The sequence below is a fragment of the Mya arenaria genome, chromosome 1 (genome assembly GCF_026914265.1).
Source record: "Mya arenaria isolate MELC-2E11 chromosome 1, ASM2691426v1".
NCBI lineage: Eukaryota > Metazoa > Mollusca > Bivalvia > Myida > Myidae > Mya > Mya arenaria.
The window spans coordinates 10,006,390-10,028,435 of NC_069122.1; the positions used below are offsets into that span (position 1 = coordinate 10,006,390).

Below are 22,046 nucleotides of genomic sequence, written 5' to 3' on the forward strand. Positions count from 1 at the left end.
GGCTGGGTAAGCAATGGTTCATTAAAATGTCGAAGTTCATCTCTTTAAAAGTCTACCGTGTGTTGATTTAAGATCGGCTTCGTAAACGATGTCTCATTTCAATGCGAAAGTTCATATCTTTACAAGACTGCTGTGAGTTGATTGAATATCAACTGGGTGAAACACTGGTTCATTCAAATGTTAAAGTCCATCTCTTTAAAAGTCTACCGTGTGTTGATTTAAGATCAGCTTCGTTAACAATGGTTCATTAAAATGTCAAAGTTCATCTCTAAAAATTCTACCGTGTGTTGATTTAAGATCGGCTGGGTAAACAATGGTTCATTAAATTGTCAAAATTCATCCCTTTAAAAGTTTGTTTGTATTAATTTAAGAACGGATGTGTTAACAATGGTTGATTAAAATGTTGAATTCAATTTCGTTAACGATGTTATATCTTTGTTTTTATTTGAGTAGACGGGGAAAACTATTTTCATAACCGAAAAAGTACAACCAATGGTAAAACGGGTAGAACTTTGGGGAGAAAACTGTGGCATTGGCCTAGATGAACCAAGCATATTTGTAAGAAACACTGCCTTAAGTGAGATGAGAAAGAAAATTTTATTTGTCCGAACTGTTATACAAAAGTAAAAAGGTATGTTATATGCGTGGTTGAAAGAAAGAAACGATTTCAGGTAATGCGAAATCACCGCATCTCTGTCTCGGAGCGACATTGGAATTATAATGCAATTGACCTATGTTTGGGGGCTGGCAGATTTGACGATATGAGCCAAGCTGGAATCCGCATGTTTTCGAACCTGCATGTTAGAAAAGAAATATCAATCTTGTTATTTTCGACGACCTAATGTCAACGGCCAGCAAAGACCCGAGGATTATGGACCTCTTTACGGAATGGTCTCACCAAAGATATCTATCCGTCATGGCACTCAATCAAAAGCGATACTTTAGTAATGATCCCATCAAGAGAAGATATTGCAATAATTCGGTGTTATTCAAGAACCCAATCGACCAACAACCTGTCGTATTCAAGAATCCAATCAACCAACAACCCGTCATGTTCTTAGCTCGACAAATGTATCCAGGAAAAACTGGCTATTTGATGAGTTTTTTTCAAGAGGCTACGAGTCAACCAAACGGTTACCTTGTCGTCGATGAGAAACCAAAAACATTAGAATCTGAACGTCTAAGAGGACAGAATATAAGTTGGCAACTGCAAGAGACCAATTTTAGGGCTCCTGGGCTGGTTTCATCAAGAATCCTAGATTTTGAACGGTAATGCTGCACTGCTGAATATATCCCGGAAATGAAATCGATTCTAGGATTTTCTTTGATGAAACAGCCTCCATGTTTTAAAAACACATGACGATGGCCTCAGTTCCAAATGTCGAAGTTACAAAATCCCAAGTTTTCAGTAGCAACGTTTTAAGAATTTAATCTTGGTAATTCGATCACACATTTTTTTACAAAATGCCGAAGTTACAATTTTTGTAGTTTGGCATTTTTGCTTCTCGTGAGATATTCAATCATTGCTCGACATTTTGAGCACATGATACAACACCTTTTTCTCATTGGACTATCTACTCGGCATTTTGCAGTTAGATGCGGCTCGCCGTTATGATTTTAGTGATGCAAAAATTCCGAAACAGAAAAAATGCAGCTTCGGCATTTTGAAGTGAAGCCATCGATGACCCAAGTGACAGTGTATACCTTGCCACATTATATTGCTTGATAATCCCAAGCTATGCATCCCCTGAGTATTGCCCTCACAGCAGGGTGTCAATTTCCAATTGAATTGTTTATTTCCATTTTTGCTGTGTTCCAAGAAAAAAGGCTGGTTTGGTAATGATTTGAAAGATGAAAATTCATTTATGCACTGAACAATATTCATTGTCAACAGGCACAGTTGGGCAATAAAGATTAGGACCTACAAAAGCCGTGTGCAATACCCAAGATTCTTTTTGGGTGGGGGTCACTTCTAAAAAGGCTAAACTAGGCCTTTCAGAGTTGTTTATCTAAATTTATATGATATTGGCTAGGATTATTTTGTCTAAAAAGATTTGTCATACTATTATTTGTATTATTATTATAATTATTACGAGTGTAGGACAAAAGATTATTTTTATAGCGCGTTCTTTTCCGTATTCCGTCCACCTTGTTATAATGGTTAGAAGTGTTTGTTCACTTAAACAACGATGAGCAGGATGTGTTTTGTCAGGGGGGGGGGGGATAATTTGTCCCTCTCCCTATAATTTATTTACCAACAAAATGCATGCACTACTTTCCTTGAACCCAAAGAACAAAAGCTACGGAGTTATTCATTTTATTGAATTTAAGCATCAAATAATGACTATTTAAAACATACAAGTGAGTAATAATGCATACAATTTACAAATTTTCATGACAAACATTTCATTCTCATTGTGTGGTTATTTTTTAATCAATGATAACTATTTCATTGCAGAATTTCAGTGTTTCAGAGAACCTTGTTATTTTATTTGTATTTTTAAGGCATGTTATTAAAGGTGATGACTTTACGGAAATCTTACCAGATGTATCAAGTACATTTCAATACGAAAATCACATTTCTTTAACTGTGTACTGACCACACATTATAGTCTGCTAAATAATAATTCAGAAAAAAATCAATCCAAATGATCACAAACAAAATGTAAATGGCTTACTTTTCAACACAAATGTCACATGTATTCTTATTTCAAACACCATTGAACATGTGTATACAGTGAGTTTGCATAAATGATACAGTAATGAAATATTTGGAGTCACAAAAAAAATCAGAAATAGAACAGTGGGCACTTACTTCTTGCTGTGGTTCATTTGAAAACTGTGCATCAACATTTCACAACACACTGAATATAGTATAACAAAATTATAAATGAAACACAAGTATATAATATTCTTTACATATATATACCATATATTACATAAGTACATTACACATTCATACGCTTTCCTACACATACTCTTGTACAAAGCAAAAGAAAACACACTATAAAACAATTTATGGCTAAAAAGCTGGAATGCATTAATTAGGGTAATAGCTACACTGTATATTGTATGTGTGGGTGGGTGTGGGAAAGGGTTAAAATGGGCAACAAAACCGGTATATTTAGAACCAAGGGTAACGAAACACTACTCATGCAAGTGGAATAATTGTCAATTACTGTTTTGAACTTTTTTTCATTGATTTTTTTTTTATGGTAGGAGGAAAAAATACATAAAAACACAGATAACGAGGTTTAGTCAGAATGAGACCATTTCATAATGTTTTGGTGTAACATGTGATCCTATGTACCCTTCTCAAAAAAGTGCGGAAAACGCGCGTTTAACGCGCGTTAAACGTGCAGAAAACGCGCGTTAAACGCAGCGGTATTGGCACTGCGTTTTTAAGCGTATTTTTCTTACCGACTGCGTAAAAAGTGAATAAAATTGAACAGAAAAGCGCACTTAAGCGTATTTTTTCTGCACTTTTTACAAAAAACGCACTAAAAACGCACTTGAGTGTATTTTAAGTGCGTTTTTTAACAAAAAAAAATACACTTAAAACGAACTTACACAAAAAAAAAACGCACTGAGTGTGTTTAAACCGCGTTTTTTTTTTTATAAAATGCGCACTTAAAACGCAGTTGAGTGCGTCTTTTCTGGAAGTGCGTTTTTTACCTCCAAAAAGCGCAGTTAAAACGCACTTAAGTGCGTTTTTTTAGAAAGAATACGCACTTCTTGAAAGTGCGTTTTTAGTTCGCTTTTTGGAGGTAAAAACGCACTTCTAGAAAAGACGCACTCAACTGTGTTTTAAGTGCGCATTTTGGGGTTAAAAAACGCAGTTAAACGCACTTCAGTAAAGAAGTGCGTTTTGATCCCTAAAAAACGCGCTTAAAACGCACTTCCGTTTTTACTGATTAAAAGTGAATCTTTTGCACCCAAATTTTATGGAAAAAAAAATGCATTAAAAGAGCATTTTTCTGTGTTAAAAAAGAGCACAAATTCACTCAGGTGCATTTTACCTGCATTAAAAGTGTCCATTTTTGCAAAAATAAAAAATGGACAATTTTAATATATTATTTATATATATATTGAACCATCAAAAATAGAACACATTTGAATAAATAAATACTGATTTTGTTTCATTTAAATTTCCTAAACATGAGTTTGTGTTACATATAAAAAAAAATATATCTCATAATTAATTTAACATGACACCTTGTAACTGGACATAATGTATTTACAGTCAGACAAACAAGTACATATTTGTAAAATTTAGCAATAATAAAATAACCTTTTACTCAGTGGCAAAAATAATTGATAGAAAATCATGAAACTGTAAGCTACAAATTGGAAAATGACAGTCTCAAGAATCTTTTGTTATATTTTTGTCAAATCTAGAGATTCCTGACAGCTCTGGAATAAAACAGGGTATCATATTTTAAATAAGTAATGACTTTATTAGTACTTAAATTGATTGACCCAATTTGGCCAGTTTCCAATAACTGGTAAGCCATGTGGAAGATGACAGTTTTATGACCCCTCCAAAAACCAACACTGTAATCATTTGTATAACTTTAAAGGTGCTAGTGTGCATATTTATGGAAACATGGCAATTTCTGCTTAATATGTTAATATTATATTAACATATATAAGGATAAAAACAAGTGCATCTTCATAGAGTTTTAAAACTACATCTACTATCTGGGACCAATAATCCTACTTCCAGCTACTATCTACAAAAGCATTGTTATTTATTAAAATATGTGCACTAGATTGAAAGTTGACAAACAAAAGTCCCACAAGTAGTCAAGTGTCATAACAGTGAAATTAACAACTGAAATAAAGAATACATACCATGACCTGAGTGCTTTCACATGTCAGTTTATCACAAATCATCCAATAGTGGTATTGTTATGTTTCTAATCATAACTCATATTTACCTGATCTAATGATCATTATTTTATTTCACTAATCCCTTTAATATTAATTTGTTTTAATTGGTGTATTAAAATCCATTTATTAATTAAAACATCATCAATATTCTTTTAATGAAATCCCAACAAAATGGCTACCAGTAGCTTTGATTTGAAATTGGCTCCCTAAATGCTGAGATTTAATTGGTCCTTGGTACAATCAGATAAGATCAGGCTTATCATGCATGTTGTAAAATTGGAAAGGAAATGACAAAGAATTTGGTAGTCATTACAAGAAACTTAAGGAATAATAATTCTATAAATGTTGTAATTACATGCAATTGATTCTTGCCTATAAGTAAAATGTGTTCTTTTGATTACACAATAAATAAAAAATTATAATATATTTTTGATTTTTAAAATAATCTTTCTTTTTATTTCATTATTTTATTTTTTTTATTTTGAAGGTATATTGATCAATAATAAAATGCTTATTTACCGGTTGATTTATTCATTCATTCATTCATATTCTTGTATTTATGTGTGTATTTCATAAATGTTATTTTGAGAAGGGCATGATTCACATTAATATTAAAAAAAAGTAAAAGATTCACTTCTTAACAAAAAGACGCACTTAAAACGCACTTACTGGTGGTCAGAAAAATATCAAAATAAAAAACGCACTTAAAACGCACTTATTGGTGGTAAAAAAGAAACAAAATAAAAGACGCACTTTTCCCTTTAAAGATCCACTTAAAACGCACTCTGCTGAAAACGAAAACCTAAAAGATTCACTTTTAACGCACTTCTGTATAAAAAGCGCACTTATTGACAGAAAAAATACACTTAAACGCACTTATGTTAGAAAAGACGCACTTATTCACACAAAAAACGCAGAAAAAATACACTTATTTAGAAAAGATACACTTATTACGCAGTTATTCATAAAAATACGCAGAATAAATACACTTTTTCAGAAAAACGCAGGAAAAATACACTTTTTAGTGCGTTTTAAGCGCGTTTTGGTAAAAAGTGTATTTTTTTTTGAGAAGGGTAAGGAAGAGGAATTACAGAATAAAACATGGAATGTTTTAGGATTAAAAATACTGAAATGCAAATCACTGTTAATTAACAAATTCACTATAAAAAATCATGTGTGATGAAACACACTATTATGTACATTTTTGTGTCATTATACTGAAAGTGTACAGAACGCCAAACTCTCAACAAAATGAAACTCAAGAACAAGGTGTAGATGTATCTTCTTAGACCAATCTACAGTTTGGACAACTTTTGTTTTCTCTGACATGTAGCAAAAAAGTAAAACATATATATTTACAGACAGATTGTTCTTAAGTGTACCATAATACCATACTTTACTTTGAAGGCATAAGAAGATGTAGAGTATTTTTATTTGTTTTACTCAAATTTGTTTACTTGATCTTTGCATCTCTCATTATTATAAAATATACTTATATATTAATCACTATGTCAAAATATTTCTGTTTCTGACACACACAAAATTAATTGAATTATACAGATGGCATAAATCAATAATGCCCATTTGCAAATATCATCATAATTGTATGTCTACAAAATTACTATAAACTAATATAAGATTTACAGAAATTATTTAGAGAAGACATCAACATTGGTCATGTTAATAATGGTAAGATCAATGGACATTTGACCAGCCACCAGTTGTTAATCCAACAATTATTTGACCAATCATTGGATTGTATTTTGTAAAAAAAATAAATAAAGCATGTGGTTGCAATATCAAATAGATTAACAAACATCTCCTGAATGATCTTAACAAGATGTAATACTTGCTTTAGCAACTATTTATCAATCGGTTGTGATAGAAAGGCTAGGCTATAGTAATTGCCAATAGTTCAAGGCATTTTTTAAATTTATTATTATATAGGCTAGAGCTACTGCTTATTCTAGGATAATTGGTGTTTGACACTAATATTGGAATCACATGGTTTGTATTGTACATTCAAAAGGTTTGGTGACTTAAAACCTAATAAGGTGACTCAATAACTACTGGGAAGGGTAAAATAGGGTAGTGTTTGGCCTAGGGTCCTGTAGGGAAGAGGGTGACTAAACTACAATAGGGTATAGCTTTTTACATTGTGGAGACTGGTTATCTCAAAGCAGGCTGCATAAAGCACCTGGGTAACATTGATGATGCAAATGGAAGTTAAAAGCAAAAACATTCTATGTGTCATTGAAAAAATAAGCACATAGTTGCTTTACACTTTCAATCCACGAAATATACATGTATATACATAATGTAATGAATTTACAGTATGAAAACAAAACATGACAATGATAACGGTGACATTATGTTATTTACATTGAATATGAAATTATACAAAATAATATTACATGATGAAATATTTGCAATAAACACATAGAAAGCATGATTCAAACATCAAAATAAAGGTACTTATCAACTGTGTATACATTTCAATAACAGATAAGGTAGAAATTATTGTTCCAAGTATATTTGTTTTTAATAGCTAAGATTTTATAATGCATACAATAGCTAAATAATTAAATCAATCAAATTAATTTTACAAACAGCTGCTCCTGAAAATTATAATAGTCAGCAGGTTTACCTCAGAACATGTAAAACTGAGAAATAAAAGTAACTGTGCATGCAAAAATATTGACTGGTACTTGAATAGAATAACTTGAAAAAGCAGCATTATTCTGAAAAACAGTCACACGTGATTTGAAAAAACAACAACACCATTACATCAGAGTTGGCCTTGTATGTTAAAACATGGAACATGGCTGGTTTCAATCAAGGATTTTTATTACTTCAATAATCATAAATTTGTAGAAAGAGTTCACAAATGTCATCAAGTTGATTTTTGTTATTTAATTAACTATGTGTTCAATTTTAATACTGGTTAAGTTCAATTCACACAAATAGTGTATCAAAATAAAAAAAACTATGACACTAAGGTAATTTTAATTTAAAATCTAAAATTGACTAATATCTTTTTTGAAACGCCCCTCAAATGTCCTGAAACCAATTAAAGACATGTACAGTTAACTTTTTTCCACTGGGAAATAATTATTTGGACATGATAAAAAGAACTTGGTTTTACAAACTGAATGGCACTTAAAATGGTGATGAATGTATTGTAATTATAAACACAAACAAAACAACACAGTAATGCTGTCACGTAAAAAAGCCCTTAAACGGTACACATAGATAGAAAATATAATTATATTATATACAGAATTATATAATAAGGGAAGAGCAGTATTATTTATATTATACATGTGGTCTTATTTCATTCACAGACAAGGCATTTTAGGGAAAGTTACACAACTTACATGATTGTATAATTCATATATTTTATTCTTTACCCTAACAGGTTGTTAAAATGTGCAGAGTAATGGCATAAAACATTAATGAAGTCTGAGATTGTTAAAATGAAATGAAATGAAACCTATAGATACAATAATTAATAGTACTATTTTAACATGTAATAAAAATGTAAGAATGTTGATTGGCTAAACTATCGCTTTATGTTAATTTTAAACACTGTTGACTACAATTTGGAATGTAGACTTAAAGGCATCCAACCTCTTCAATTTCTGGCTAAAATCGAAATGACCTATTTTTAGATGTCTTTGAATCCCAGTGCATACAGTTCATGTAGTATTATACCACTAACAATGAACCAGGCATTCTTTATGGAGAATTGTTCAAAATGAGTTTCAGATTTTGTCACTTCATTTTGCAATTTTCTTTTAACTTTAGCACTGATTATGTTATCAAATGAACAGTACAAGAAGTATATTACTACCATAATTGTTTATGGAAGGTTTTGCGCTTGGCTGCCTTTAATGGGCCCACTTAGACGGGCCCAACAATTAACAATGTAGCACTATAATGCATATTAAGTAAGACCTTGTCATTCTTAAAACTTACATGTTTCAAATTGGTTGGAATAAGTACTTTGTGTGTATGTTTCTGTAGAATCGTTCTAGTGTCAGCTATAGTTCATACTTTAGATTTCTTTAAACACATCTGAGGGGTGATAAAATTTTACGCTGACTTTTTTTATAACTCCAAAACTATTCATGCAATTCCATTCTTATTTACACTCATACATTGGAATGTTTAAAACATATCTCATATTTAAATATTTTTTTACCTAAATTGAACATTGTGTCATGATTTTCCTAATGTCATTAAACAGAGAGGGTTGCACTATACACATGTATTTTTTTTCTCAAATGAAAATAGCCAAAAACATCCAACAAAAATGGCCAGGATAATTATTATAAAATATAGTTACATAAAAGCATTATGCCAATGGTTTTAGATTTTTCCTTTCAAAAATATTCCAATGAAATATTGCTCACATATATATAACTGAGCACTCTTGATTCTATAGAACAAAGTGAAGTGAAAGCATCATGACAAAGTTTTATTTAAAAAAAAAATCCAAGAAATATTCCAGAGGTATACAGTACCAGTTATTCTCTTACAAAAAGAATACTCAATTATATAGACCATTAAGCTGCATTGTGTATTCAGTAACAAATCTACTGATTATGTAATACTCCCTATTAAATATTAGTGGTCAACATAATATTTTGTCCAAAGAGAAGGCAATATTTCTTTAGCGTCCAATGAATATATTTTAATAAATCAGCAGTCAGCTGTAATTGATTTAAATCAATTATAACAGCAGATATAAACAGAGGCTGGCCCAGTTAGTGGGTAGTTTACAAAATATTATGTAGACCACTAAAAACAGAAAGATTCTTATAATGTACTTCCACAAAGTAAATGGTTATGCGACTGCATCACATCAATCATTTATTTTTGTAACTACATACTATTAATCTTTACATAATGACTACTTAAATATCAATAGTAAAGCTATTAAGCATCCCATAACTGACTAGTATTTAAGCAATTAGCCTATTAAATTATTCACTATAATACTCGCCTATATTTATTACATCAGCTTTAAAATATATCTACCAAATATAAATGTTGATAGTTTATATGTGGTTATGTTTAAAATTATTGCCTGCTTACTTAAGATCATGTTAAGTTTTTTACAATTTTTTACAAATTGTACAAGTTGACCTCAGAAAGATCTTGAAATTCTTATTTTGAAAATGAAATTGATTTTTCTCACCCTTAATCATCTGTGTATTAATTTATCATTGGAATATAAACTATCTATCGTAAAATTCGGTAATTCTCTTCTGGATTAGTAGCCTGATTAACTAAACTATAAAAGGCCGAAGCTATAACTTATAAGGCACAGTATTATGCTCTAACATTTATACTAAAAGGACGTGCCAAAACTACATTTATATAATTATAAGAAATAATCATGAATAATACCATAATTCAAGAATTTGTTGTTTTTAAATGATTTTCCCAATATTTGAGACCGAATGAAAGTTATAAAAATAATTCAACAAACGGTTTTGGCATGTCTCGCTACTTAAAAAGAGATCTTAAATTTCTGGAGCAAATATGGTTTAAAAACATAATCTAAAGTCACTTTTAAAATCATGGATAACAGTTATGTACATTTAAATGTCCATAAATATTTAGAAGATGTCCCATATATTTTCAGTTTATTTTTCCTAGAAAGTTTCAGCAGAATAACCAGATTTGAAGTAGATTTACCATAAATTTCGGTAATTTATCAATAAAGTTTTGATAAATTTCCCATAAATTGTCAGGATACCCAACATTTTTTTGAGATGTCTAAATAATTTCCACATTTTTCAAAAGTTATTCCCAAAGAAATGTACATTTTCTTTTAAGTTTCTGTCCACTTTCACACAAAATTGTAAACAAAAAAATATTTTGCATGTAATACAGCTCTAGACTGGAAATGGGCCTTACTTGATTTGATATATTGTTTGAAAATTTAACTTTTATCCTATCATCAATGCTTGAGAAACACTTCATTTTCATCTATGTAGTCTTTATGGGTCTCCACTTTTGTATTGTGTGTTGGGTTCTTGATATCGCGTTTTTTCTCCACCTTTACATTGTAAGTTGTCATACTATCATACCGCTGTCGCTTGAAGAAACCACACTGAAATGACAAGAAAATGTTGACGTAGGTATACTTTTAACTTCCAGATAAAATTGTTAACAAATTTTCACACATTGTTTTAACATAAATTCAAACTATGCAATTTTTCTCTGAAGACATCAACAACAAACATGTTTACCAGTAATCAGTTGTTTTTTAAAGAAAATTTTATATGTTTTAAAACAAATTTTATTAGTTAATCCTTCATCATAAATATACCTCTGTTCCAGTGGCTTATAAATGCCTGGTTAACAAATTTTATAAGGAATATCCCCTTTCATGACATTCCAGTTCATTACACTATACATTTCCAGTCAGGCTTAACCAGCATGTTTAGGGTAGTTTGTTAGTGCTTGTTTGTATTTATTCACCTCTTATCCCTTTACTTCCATAATAGAAAAAGCAAAACTAAATTTGACTACCTGAGAGGCTTAAAAACTTCTCATGTCACTGGTATTTTTGTGAGTTAGTCAGGAGACACTAAACAAGCAAATTATTACTTGTCGCCTAAAAAGACAAAATCAACACTAACCTTCCATAAACAAAGAGCAAGCAACACCAACAGCACAAGACCTCCCAGAATAGCGAGGGCATAGATCCACCATTCCAACGGCTTTTCTTGTACAATCCGAATACTTGGGATGGCTACTGTCCGTGCCTGACAAAAGATACAAAAGACAATGTCATTACTGGTTTAATTGATCTGCAGTGAATCAATTTCAATCAGGATTAATCTTTTGAAAGTTGTCAACCCTGATTTTAGGATCAATCTTAAAGGGACTAGACACCAGATGATACAATTGCAAAAAAAATGTAAAATTGATATCGTTGTGTATATGCATTATATCTTACTTACTGATGTATCACATCAACACATCAGTTATGACACATGTATCTTTTGCAGTTTCTGCGTATTTTTCCAATTCGAAATTTACTCTGTCTACCATGTAAATCCAAGTTATTTAAAAATAGCGTTGGTATATGTATCTATACTAATCATGTGTCTTTTACTTGCTAAACATACACACTATAAGCTGGGAAACCATTATGCACTTTTCTGAAACAGGTAAGCTCAGCTGGGAAAGCGACAAAATATTCTTTTAATCATGTAAAGTGATGTATAATCGGCCTCAATTATATATTCTAGCATTATGTTAGCTCATATTGACAAATCTAGGTTTGTTTGTTGAAATAATGTATTTGCCAGTTCTGGGACCATGTGGTGTCTAGTCCCTTTAAAGCGTTGTCATCCCTGAGTCAAAATGTAAACTTATAATTATGATAAGGCATATAATTATAATGGTACCCACTTTTTTCTCATTAAAAAAGACTCACAAAATATCAATATTTAATACATCATACATAAACTTTGAAAACTGTTGAAACTTACATATGTGACATCATTTTTGGTATCCTCTTGTAAAACATTCAGCTCAGGTCGGATAAATATCTTCGCCTTTGAGCGTATGTGAACTTCATCTACATGTCGGAAATCCTAAAAAGTGAAATAAAATTTTACTTTTATTTTGTAACAGAGATCACTATGTGCATACCAATCTGTAGGCCTGACAACAAATGATTTAAATTCAGATTTTAATGGCAGGTGTCATGGAATTTGCTCGTGTGTGCGCGTTCATACAGCATTTTTTTAACCCAAGAAAAAATGTGATCAATCCTTAAGATGATCTGTAAGGAAAATGTGATGCTGCCATGATGACAGCAGACAAAACAATAACTATGTGTCTTCCATTGTCAGCAGGCTTAACAGAAAACATAAGTGTATCTAACATTTTAATCTGGAAAAGCATCTTTGTAACAAACCTCAAGCAATGTGCTTTCCCACAATCTGGACCGGAGACGAATTTTCACACTGTTATAAGGCTCTAAAATGCCTAGTTTACATCGAATCTCATAACATTTGGCTGTGTTTCTATCACAATCCTGAAATACAGAAACACAAGTTTGGTATGATTCTCAAGTATGTAAGGAATATGTCCATAAATAAGCTAGCTGTCCGATTGCTTCATCAACATATGTGTTAAATGTTAAAGCTGTGGTACCCAAATAATATCGTATCGTTTGAAAAGTATTACTGCTCACCCTGTTTCTTCAACACTTTTGATATCTAGATGTCATGTGTCCATAAATTGCAGTTACTTCTTAGAATACTCTTGCGCACAATGGTCACAAATGGCTCAGGGAGAGCAATATTTGATAAGCATAATTAGAGGGCTGATTTTTCTACCTTTTGTGCCCTGTGAGTAGAAGTGAGTAACTCATGTCATTTAAATAAAATAAATCACACGAGCCATCGGATCAGCAGAAATCTGTGACAAATTACATTCCTGCTATTATCAGGTGAATAAGTGAATTGTAACATCTGTACAAAGTTTCATGAGAATATCTGTATCTGTTTTTGGAGTTATGAACAAGGTTCAAGTTTGTTCATGAAAACAATAACTATGAATGACAGCCAGACTATGATTATTTTGTTACCAACATAAAATATCTGCGCAAGGCCTAACAGACAAAAACAAATTAAGCCATAGCTTTACTATATAAAAACCCTTACAGATGTGTTTGAACATATTACCCTTTAAGAAATACCATGAAAATTTCAGGGACAAGCCCAGTATCCATGAACACAAGATCAGAAATAGAAATAAAATAGTTTGTGTGCAAAATTACCTGCAACAATGATAACATATTAAATAATTTGAACAAAGTTTCAAAACATTGTTGCCAACTTCAACATTTGTTAGAGGTACCAGACAAAACTTTACCAAGAGAGCAATATTTTTCCGCTCCCGGGCCTCTCCTATTTTGGGCTCCTCTTCACGCACTTCCATCGGTTTGTTATCGACCGAATTCACCTCCCGACGACGGCGCTTATTTTGCACAGTGTAGCCTGGATCGCCCGATGAGCCCTCGACCTGTTTGAGGAAATTATTAAAGTAATTTTAAATGATATTAAAATATTACTGTACGATGATTATTTACTAGTCATATAATGTGTATGTATAATATGTAGATTAATATTTTAGCTACAGGTAGGTAAATAATATGTGAAATACTGTCATTATAAGTATAGCTAGATTTTGAAATCAGATCTTTTTAATCTATGAAATTATTAAATAATTACTTTAGGTCCAAAAAAACTGTCCATCTGAAATTTCATTATCATAAAATTTCAACAAAGTTTGTTTTAAAATTGTAACAAAAATTAAATAAGAACATTTTGTGCATATCATAAGAAATAAAAAAAAAACCTTAAAGGCTAGTAATTATTATCTACAAATAAAAAACCCGCACCAAAGATCTCAAGATATATAATCCTTTCTTGATATGAAGCCCAGTATCCCAAAATATTTTTTTGGTGCTATTGGAGAATCGAAGAAACAAAAATCTAACTATAGACTGGCATTGACATCAGTCTTAATCCATTAAAGCAAACCCAATGTTTTCTGGGTTAAAACATTACACCTAATGTAAATTCAATATTTCATGTTATAAAATTCATTTCATGGTACTATACCAGTAATCTTACTGTTTGGATTTCAAGTCTTTGATGCATTAAATGATCATGGATTTAAGTCAGACCGAATCGGACAAGTGGAATTCAAATAAAGTGCAACATCTATAGCTTGTCGATCAGCAAGTTGGCATATTCTTTGTGTATCATCTTGAACAAACTACATAAGAGAATGGCTATACCCCTGGAAGGCATCCATACATGTACAGTTCGCGTTGGTTTTACAACTGACCAATGAAATTGTAGCTTTAAATTACACTCACAAAGATGGCAAAAGAATATCTTTGAAGCGCAGAAAACTTACCAATACTTTTCAAAAACACTTTTGAGGCCGTACAAATTGTCTTTTTGTTGCAAGATTATATTGTGAACATTCTTTTATTGACTGCACGCTTTGCTATTAAAGTTCATTAGCATATAGAAGTTAAGTTTTAAATATCAGTAAAGGAAATTAGAAAAAACACAAGATTTATAAGTAATGTTTTCAAAACTGAAAAGGGAAATTTAACACAATTTTTACCATGGACATTTATAAGAACAAAGGTTATGCAATTATTGACAGATCAATATACTGCCATATGGATTAGAAGCAATTTGTTTTGACAAAACATCGATAATTTCAGGTTTCATTTATACCATACTGTAAATGCAACATGATAACCATATGCACTTACCAGTACTGATGTGCTTTGAAATATGGAACAATTTATCATTTTCCACTGGTATAATTACACAATGTACATAGTGTATGATAATACTTTTTATTTAAGTATTGGTGTTAAAAAATATCATTTTAATTAGTGTTCCATAGATGGTTACTTATTTTTATTCTTAAATAATATATCGCGATATAACACACAGAACTTATCACGATACATAACACGATTATATATAAGACAATGGAAAAGGCAATTTGTTTTTTTCAACAATACCCATCCTCAGTAAGGACCAGTGAAACATAAACACTGGTAACATTGAGGTAATTGGAAACAAAAATAAGTATGCCCCCATTTTTAGCACTTCAAGTTCTAGGCAACATGCAATTTACGTTACATACAACATACATACAAACAATAGCTAGCACAACAGATCTAGTTCAAGCATTCAACACCAGCACTCAGAGAAAAGAAAAAAAATCAATGAAGTATTTTATAGAATTATTAATTGCTTCATTTTAAATGAATTTTAAATCCAAAAATATATTAGTAAAGAAAACAAGACAGCCTCAATGACAGTATGCTTCAGAATGCAAGTTTAGTTTTTGAGAAAATATTAAAAAGTGTCCATTTCAAATGTATTTTAAGTCCTCAAACGTATAAGTAATGAAAACAGTTCACAGCTCCAATGACTTTGCTCTCAGCCTTTTATGTTGGTAGAAAATAGCTTAGTAGTATTAACTAATTTTTTTTTGTCATGATATGATGTCTATCTATTTTCATAAAAAAAGAAAAATGATTCCATTAAAGACTATGCATGCACTGTAAGAAATGAACTCATTACACACCAAAATACATCTAAACTACCACATACTAAAACACAAACATTCCCCAGACTAGCGAAAATAGGGTGCACACTAAGAAATGGTATGGTTCTGAATCTAGCAAAATAAAGGAGTGAAGGAAAAGATGATGGCAAACATCGGATGAATAACTTACGAGAAATGTACGAGGTCGTTTATTGGTAGAATAGTCCTCCTAAGTAATGTCAGCAGTTAATAAAATGCAATTATGTAGCAACACATTATAACATGATATTGTTAACGCATTCATATACCATCGTCGACAACCCCCATACTTTATGTTAGTACTGTGGAAAAATTGACTGACAAAATTTCGTTTTCATGGATAGTAGTGAAGTAGGGGAGAAAACTCTTCTCCAAATGAAATCAACTATTACAAATTACAATCCATGTTCTTCAACATAGATTTCTGAAGATTATCGATGTTGTCATACAAGTGTTTGGTTACAAAATATAGAAAAAAACGCAACATAATTTCATCCAATGAAACTGCCTCATTATTTATTCATGATCACGAGATTTTCCTAGTAATACCTCCCACGATACTTAATGAAGTAGAGTGTTATAATAAGTGAACAAGAGGTCTCCGACGATGTTAAATATAGGCCAAATGTACACTTGTCCTCAGTCTGCAAAAACTTATGGTAACCAAATCTTTAACATGGGCTAGATGCATTGAAAGAATTTTGTACATTTGACCTACACTGCAATTATGTCATTCCAAGATATATATATGTATATAATATACAGTGAAATGCTGATGATACAAACGTATTCAATACAAACTAATCAGAGTTGAAAGATAATGGTCGAGCAAACTACAGAATGTCTGATTACTTGTTATTATATTTCTATATAACACTTTTTTATATTAGGATCCCCCTGACTGTACGTTATCAAGGATTATACGTTAAATTAGGAGTAAACATCACACTTATTCAGTCTTATACATGTAGTTAATGTTGAATTATACTCAGATAATTTTCAATCTTAACTTCACAAAGTATATATTGTATTGAATTTTGTCAATTAACATACCTGATAATGTTAAATCAATGTTAAACTCACAAAATCAACATAACACTTGCACTTCATGATGCCGCATAATGCATTCACTAAATGCTAACATGACATCTAATGTTAACATGACCCCTAATGTTAACTTGACATCAAATGTTAACATGACATCTAATGTTAACATGACACATAATGCTAACATGACATATTGTGTTCAAATGATATCAAATGTTAACATGACATCTAATGTTAACATGACTTCTAGTGTTAACAAGACACATAATGTTAACATGATACCTAATGTTAAATTACAAAGTCACAACCACACCTAATGTTTAATTACAATCATAATCACATCTAATGTTAAATTAAAAGTCATTATCACACCTAATTTTAAATTACAAAGTCATTCATTACCACACATAATATTAAATTGCTAAGTCATAATCACTCAGTCATAATATTAAATTCACAAAATTGACATCACACTAGTTAACTATAATGTTAAATTGCAATACTAGCATGATTAGACTTTAAATCAAGATAACCATTATGCACTGTAATAATCTATATTACTTTTGTAGATTATTATAAAAGCAAAAATAAAATCACATTGCCATATTTTATTTCACATCCGATATGATATAATAGCAATCTCGCATCAAACCTATACAAACCTCTTTTTTTGTTTCATTTTTCTACATTAAATATTTTTTCATTACAATTCAATATCAGTGAAAACAAGAGAGTCGCAGAGCAAACGGCAATGCTTATCTTTTCTTTCTCTCAAACAAACAATCGGGCAGCACTCAACAATTATAGAAGCCAAAGCTATAGGCCTAGGTAAAGATGTGGCAGTATGCGTACCAAGTTTCATTTGAATACATGGAACGGTTTTTGAGTTTTGCATGAGGTGAACAATTTTGCCAAACGTCACCAACAGAGTCGACGCCGACAGAAAGGCTATGACAAGGTATATAATTATGATTATCTTGTGAAGACTGGTTTACTATTGTTATTAAAACAACAATGAGAAAAAATACTAACGAAAAACATCACAACGTCAAAATGAGAACAAAAATGATAGACCAAGTACAAGAAAATTTATTCAATCTAAGTTCCTGGAACTCAGTCGGAACAAAAATGTCCACAACAAAATTAAAATGTAATAACTATTGTAAAACTAATTTTTATGAAACTTGGAAAATAATATCTTACCTCAATTCCGACAACATTGATAATCTCAGGCTGATCAAAACAGGTAGCATCTCCACTTATAACCTACAATATACACACAGAAATATGGAGTTCATAAATGATGGATGATTTTTCAATACGAGATTTCTAATATTGATTAAAAAAAGTCTTAGAGGGTTTCGAAAAGTTTAATAAACTTCATTATGACCATGTTAGTATGCAAGTTTGTTTCTATTAAAAGGCTTTTAAAAACTTGAGTATTTCAATCTCCAGTATTAAAACCAAATCAGGTAACTATTACTACCGCTAACTAAATACCGCTACATAAGACGATAAGTACCTGTGGTGAATTCATGAGGTAGAGAAGGTGTTTTCCATGTGGGTATGTGCTCTGGACCTCGTAGGGCCAGAAAATGGTAATTTCAGATGCTTCCACAGTTCCCGGACCATTGTTGTACACCTAGGAAATAAATATAGCACTGATGATGTTTAGTATAGAATATATACAAAGCTTACTATTCACTTTGCACTGCTTTTCTGTTCTCTAAAAAGGGTTTTAATTCCCTTTACAAGGCTTTTTATTCCTGTTGCCAGACTTTATATTCACTTTACAGTGCTTCATATTTGTTTTGCAAGGCTTTTTATCAACAGGATTCTTTACACTTTGAATGATTTTTTTGCAATTATTATTTTGCAAGACTTCCTTCACAGTTTGCAAGACTTCCAATAAGGTTTGAAATATTTCTTTTTCATTTGCAAGGATTCTTCAGCAAGACTTCCTTTTTAGGTTTGCAAGAGTTCTTAATTACTTTGCAAGAGTTCTTAATTACTTTGCAAGAGTTCTTATCCAGTTTGCAAGAATTCTTATCATGTTTTCGAGAGTTCTAATCCAGTTTGCAAGAGTTCTTATTCACTTGGCAAGTACTCTTTTGTAAGACATCATATTCAGTTTGAAATGCTTCTTTTTTTTATACAATAATAACAGCAATAATAACTTCATTTATAATATGGTTAAATTAGTGAATTCTTAAATACAGAAGCTGTTAACTGTTGCTCAATTAAATATGTTTATCTAAAGATTGTTTAAAAATTTCACAATTTTCTTGCAATAAGTAATTACCTCCAACTCTACTTACTGTAAATGTATGGTTGACCGAAGGTCCTATCATTCTCTCATTTTCCATGGCACTTTCCCCTCTAATATCACCAGAGTAAGGAATAGCACTGTCTGGCTCACTTTGTCTGCAAATAAGAAACATTTAAGGTTAACCCACTGTAAATGAGGTAAACCCACTAAACCCACTGTAAATCAGGTGAATCCACTGTAAATGAGGGGTCATTTCACTGTAAATTAGGAAAACCCACTGTAAATGAGGTGATTTCACTGTAAATGTGGTGATTTCACTGCAAATGAGGTAAACCAACTGTAAATGAGGTAAACCAACTGTAAATGAGGTAAACCAACTGTAAATGAGGTAAACAAACTGTAAATGAGGCGATTTCACTGTAGATGAGGTAAATCCACTGTTAATGAGATGATTTCACTGTAAATGATGTGATTTCACTGTAAATGAGGTGATTTCACTGTAAATGAGGTGAATCAACTGTAAATGAGGTAAACAAACTGTAAATGAGGCGATTTCACTGTAGATGAGGTAAACCTACTGTAAATGAGGTAATTTCACTGTAAATGTGGTAAACCCACTGTAAATGAGGTAAACCAACTGTAAATGAGGTGATTTCACTGTAAATGAGGTAAACCTACAGTAAATGAGGTAATTTCACTGTAAAATGTGGTAAACCCACTGTAAATGAGGTGAATCCACTGTTAATTAGGTGAATCCACTGTTAATGAGGTGATCCATTGTAAATCAGCGTTCACAAACAAGTAAGATCCACTCACCCACTAACTTGTAAATCAGCGTTCACAAAAACAGTTATTGGAATGACCAGTGTGTCCGACTCCTTGGTTAATTCTTCACTAGACCTGAAAACAATAATGAACAGCGGATAAGATTAGATAAGTTCAGATAAGACAATATAATTTCAGATAAAATCAGATAATATCATATGAGATGGCATTAGTTCAGATAAGATTATAAGTTTAGATAAGTCCAGTTAAGATGACATCAGATGTTTTGAAAAGATAACAAAATAAGAGATAAGTTCAGAACTAATATAAAATGAGAACAATTCAGATGAGATAGGTTCAGATGAGATACTATCAGATAAGATTAGATGAGTTCAGATAAGGTCAGTTTGAATAAGATGAGTTCAGATTGCATTAGTCAAGATAACATGGGATAAGTTTGGATATAATGATATAAATTCAGATAAGAAAAGATAAGTTCAGATAAGATAAGAGAAGAAAAGTCTAGATGAGAGGAGATAAGATTAATTGAAACTAGATGACAAGAGATTTTATATAAAATAAAACAATCAGAACATACAATTATAATATACAATTAGACAAGTTAAAGGCTTAGTTTAAGGAATGTTTGGCATGATAACCCCCTGCTGTGCATCTCCTGCTAATTGCACTGGTGTCACAGTAGTGGCCAATTTCCTGTGTCTTCGTTTAGTGGCTCAGGGCCATTTAAGGTCCATTTCTATCATAAAACATCCCAAACTACACAGCAGGATACTTAGATCGAGGATCTGATAAGACAATTAGGCAATTCGATTAAGATCAATTAACAGAGGTTGTGTACAAATACCCGGTTCGTGGGGGGTCACTTATAGAAGGCTTAAACTAGGCCTTTAACAATGACCAAACGTGATGATAGCCTGAATCCTGGCTGATGACTTACGTATTCACAAATCCAGTCATCTCAAATGATCTGACGGTGGACATGACAGATTTTTTTATCTGGAAGAACAGGTCAAAGTTCTTCTTGTCCCCAGCAAACAACGGTTTCCCCATCTCTTTGCTTCCGAACTCATTACACTCGATCAAGGTGCTGTTGACACTAAAGCAACCTATTTCCCCCTGGAAAATAAACATATATTAAGGCTTACATGACAATAAAGCCAAAGGCATATAATTAAGTATTTTTTTTCTTTTAATATAAGTGTTGGGATGGAAGTGAGATAGCATACTCAAAAACCAGTTTAGCCAACCCCCCATTAAATAGATTGTTTAATATATTGTCACCCGTTTCAATTAAGCGCTAGTATGCTTCTATCCTAAGTGCCAGGCACCGGGCATGAAAACAATTGCTACCCATTATTTAGCAACCAGCCATATTAGAAACAAGAACGAAAACCTTAGTGGGGCTCAAAACTTGGACCTCCCACTCTATATGTGGGTGCATTACTGACTTGACCAAGGAGGCAGTTAAAGTCCCTCTCTTGTTTTCCCGGACCATTCCAAGGCAGTAGCCCAACATTGGGCAGATTGTTCAGAACTTTGTTAATGTTCACAACGATAAATATCATCGTTGTTAACTTTTAACAGTTAAATATTTGATGATGTTCTCACATCTTTGAATATGAACAAGTTCAACAGAAACAGTTGTCTCAAATATTTTAGAAATACAGCAGATTGCAATTGTAACCATTTAACTTCCAGAGCAGTTACGATTTGAAAGTCAACAACTATGACGTTAACAACATTGTTAACTTTAACAAAGTTATGAACAAACAGCCCATTAAGTAATAATCAGTTCATTAATGCTGTGTGTTATAAAGCTTTACTCAAGAAATGTTGAAGTCATAGTATAATCAGTTCATTAATGCTGTGTGTTTTAAAGCGTTACTCAGGA

General features: G+C 31.7%; 1 protein-coding gene across 1 annotated transcript in view; it reads right to left on the reverse strand.

Annotated features, from left to right (window-relative positions):
* Window positions 1–2,304: 2,304 nt before the first annotated feature.
* Window positions 2,305–22,046, reverse strand: part of LOC128229801 (integrin alpha-6-like) — a 74,483-nt gene continuing 54,741 nt past the window's right edge. The window contains exons 17-27 of the mRNA XM_052941625.1: window positions 21,093–21,271; window positions 20,186–20,269; window positions 19,419–19,524; window positions 18,623–18,742; window positions 18,304–18,366; window positions 16,205–16,243; window positions 13,801–13,950; window positions 12,839–12,958; window positions 12,408–12,512; window positions 11,550–11,675; window positions 2,305–11,017 (exon numbers count right to left, since the gene is read on the reverse strand). Of these exons, the coding sequence (XP_052797585.1) occupies window positions 10,865–11,017; window positions 11,550–11,675; window positions 12,408–12,512; window positions 12,839–12,958; window positions 13,801–13,950; window positions 16,205–16,243; window positions 18,304–18,366; window positions 18,623–18,742; window positions 19,419–19,524; window positions 20,186–20,269; window positions 21,093–21,271 (1,245 nt within the window). The 3' untranslated portion in view covers window positions 2,305–10,864. The remainder of the gene's footprint in view (window positions 11,018–11,549; window positions 11,676–12,407; window positions 12,513–12,838; window positions 12,959–13,800; window positions 13,951–16,204; window positions 16,244–18,303; window positions 18,367–18,622; window positions 18,743–19,418; window positions 19,525–20,185; window positions 20,270–21,092; window positions 21,272–22,046) is intronic.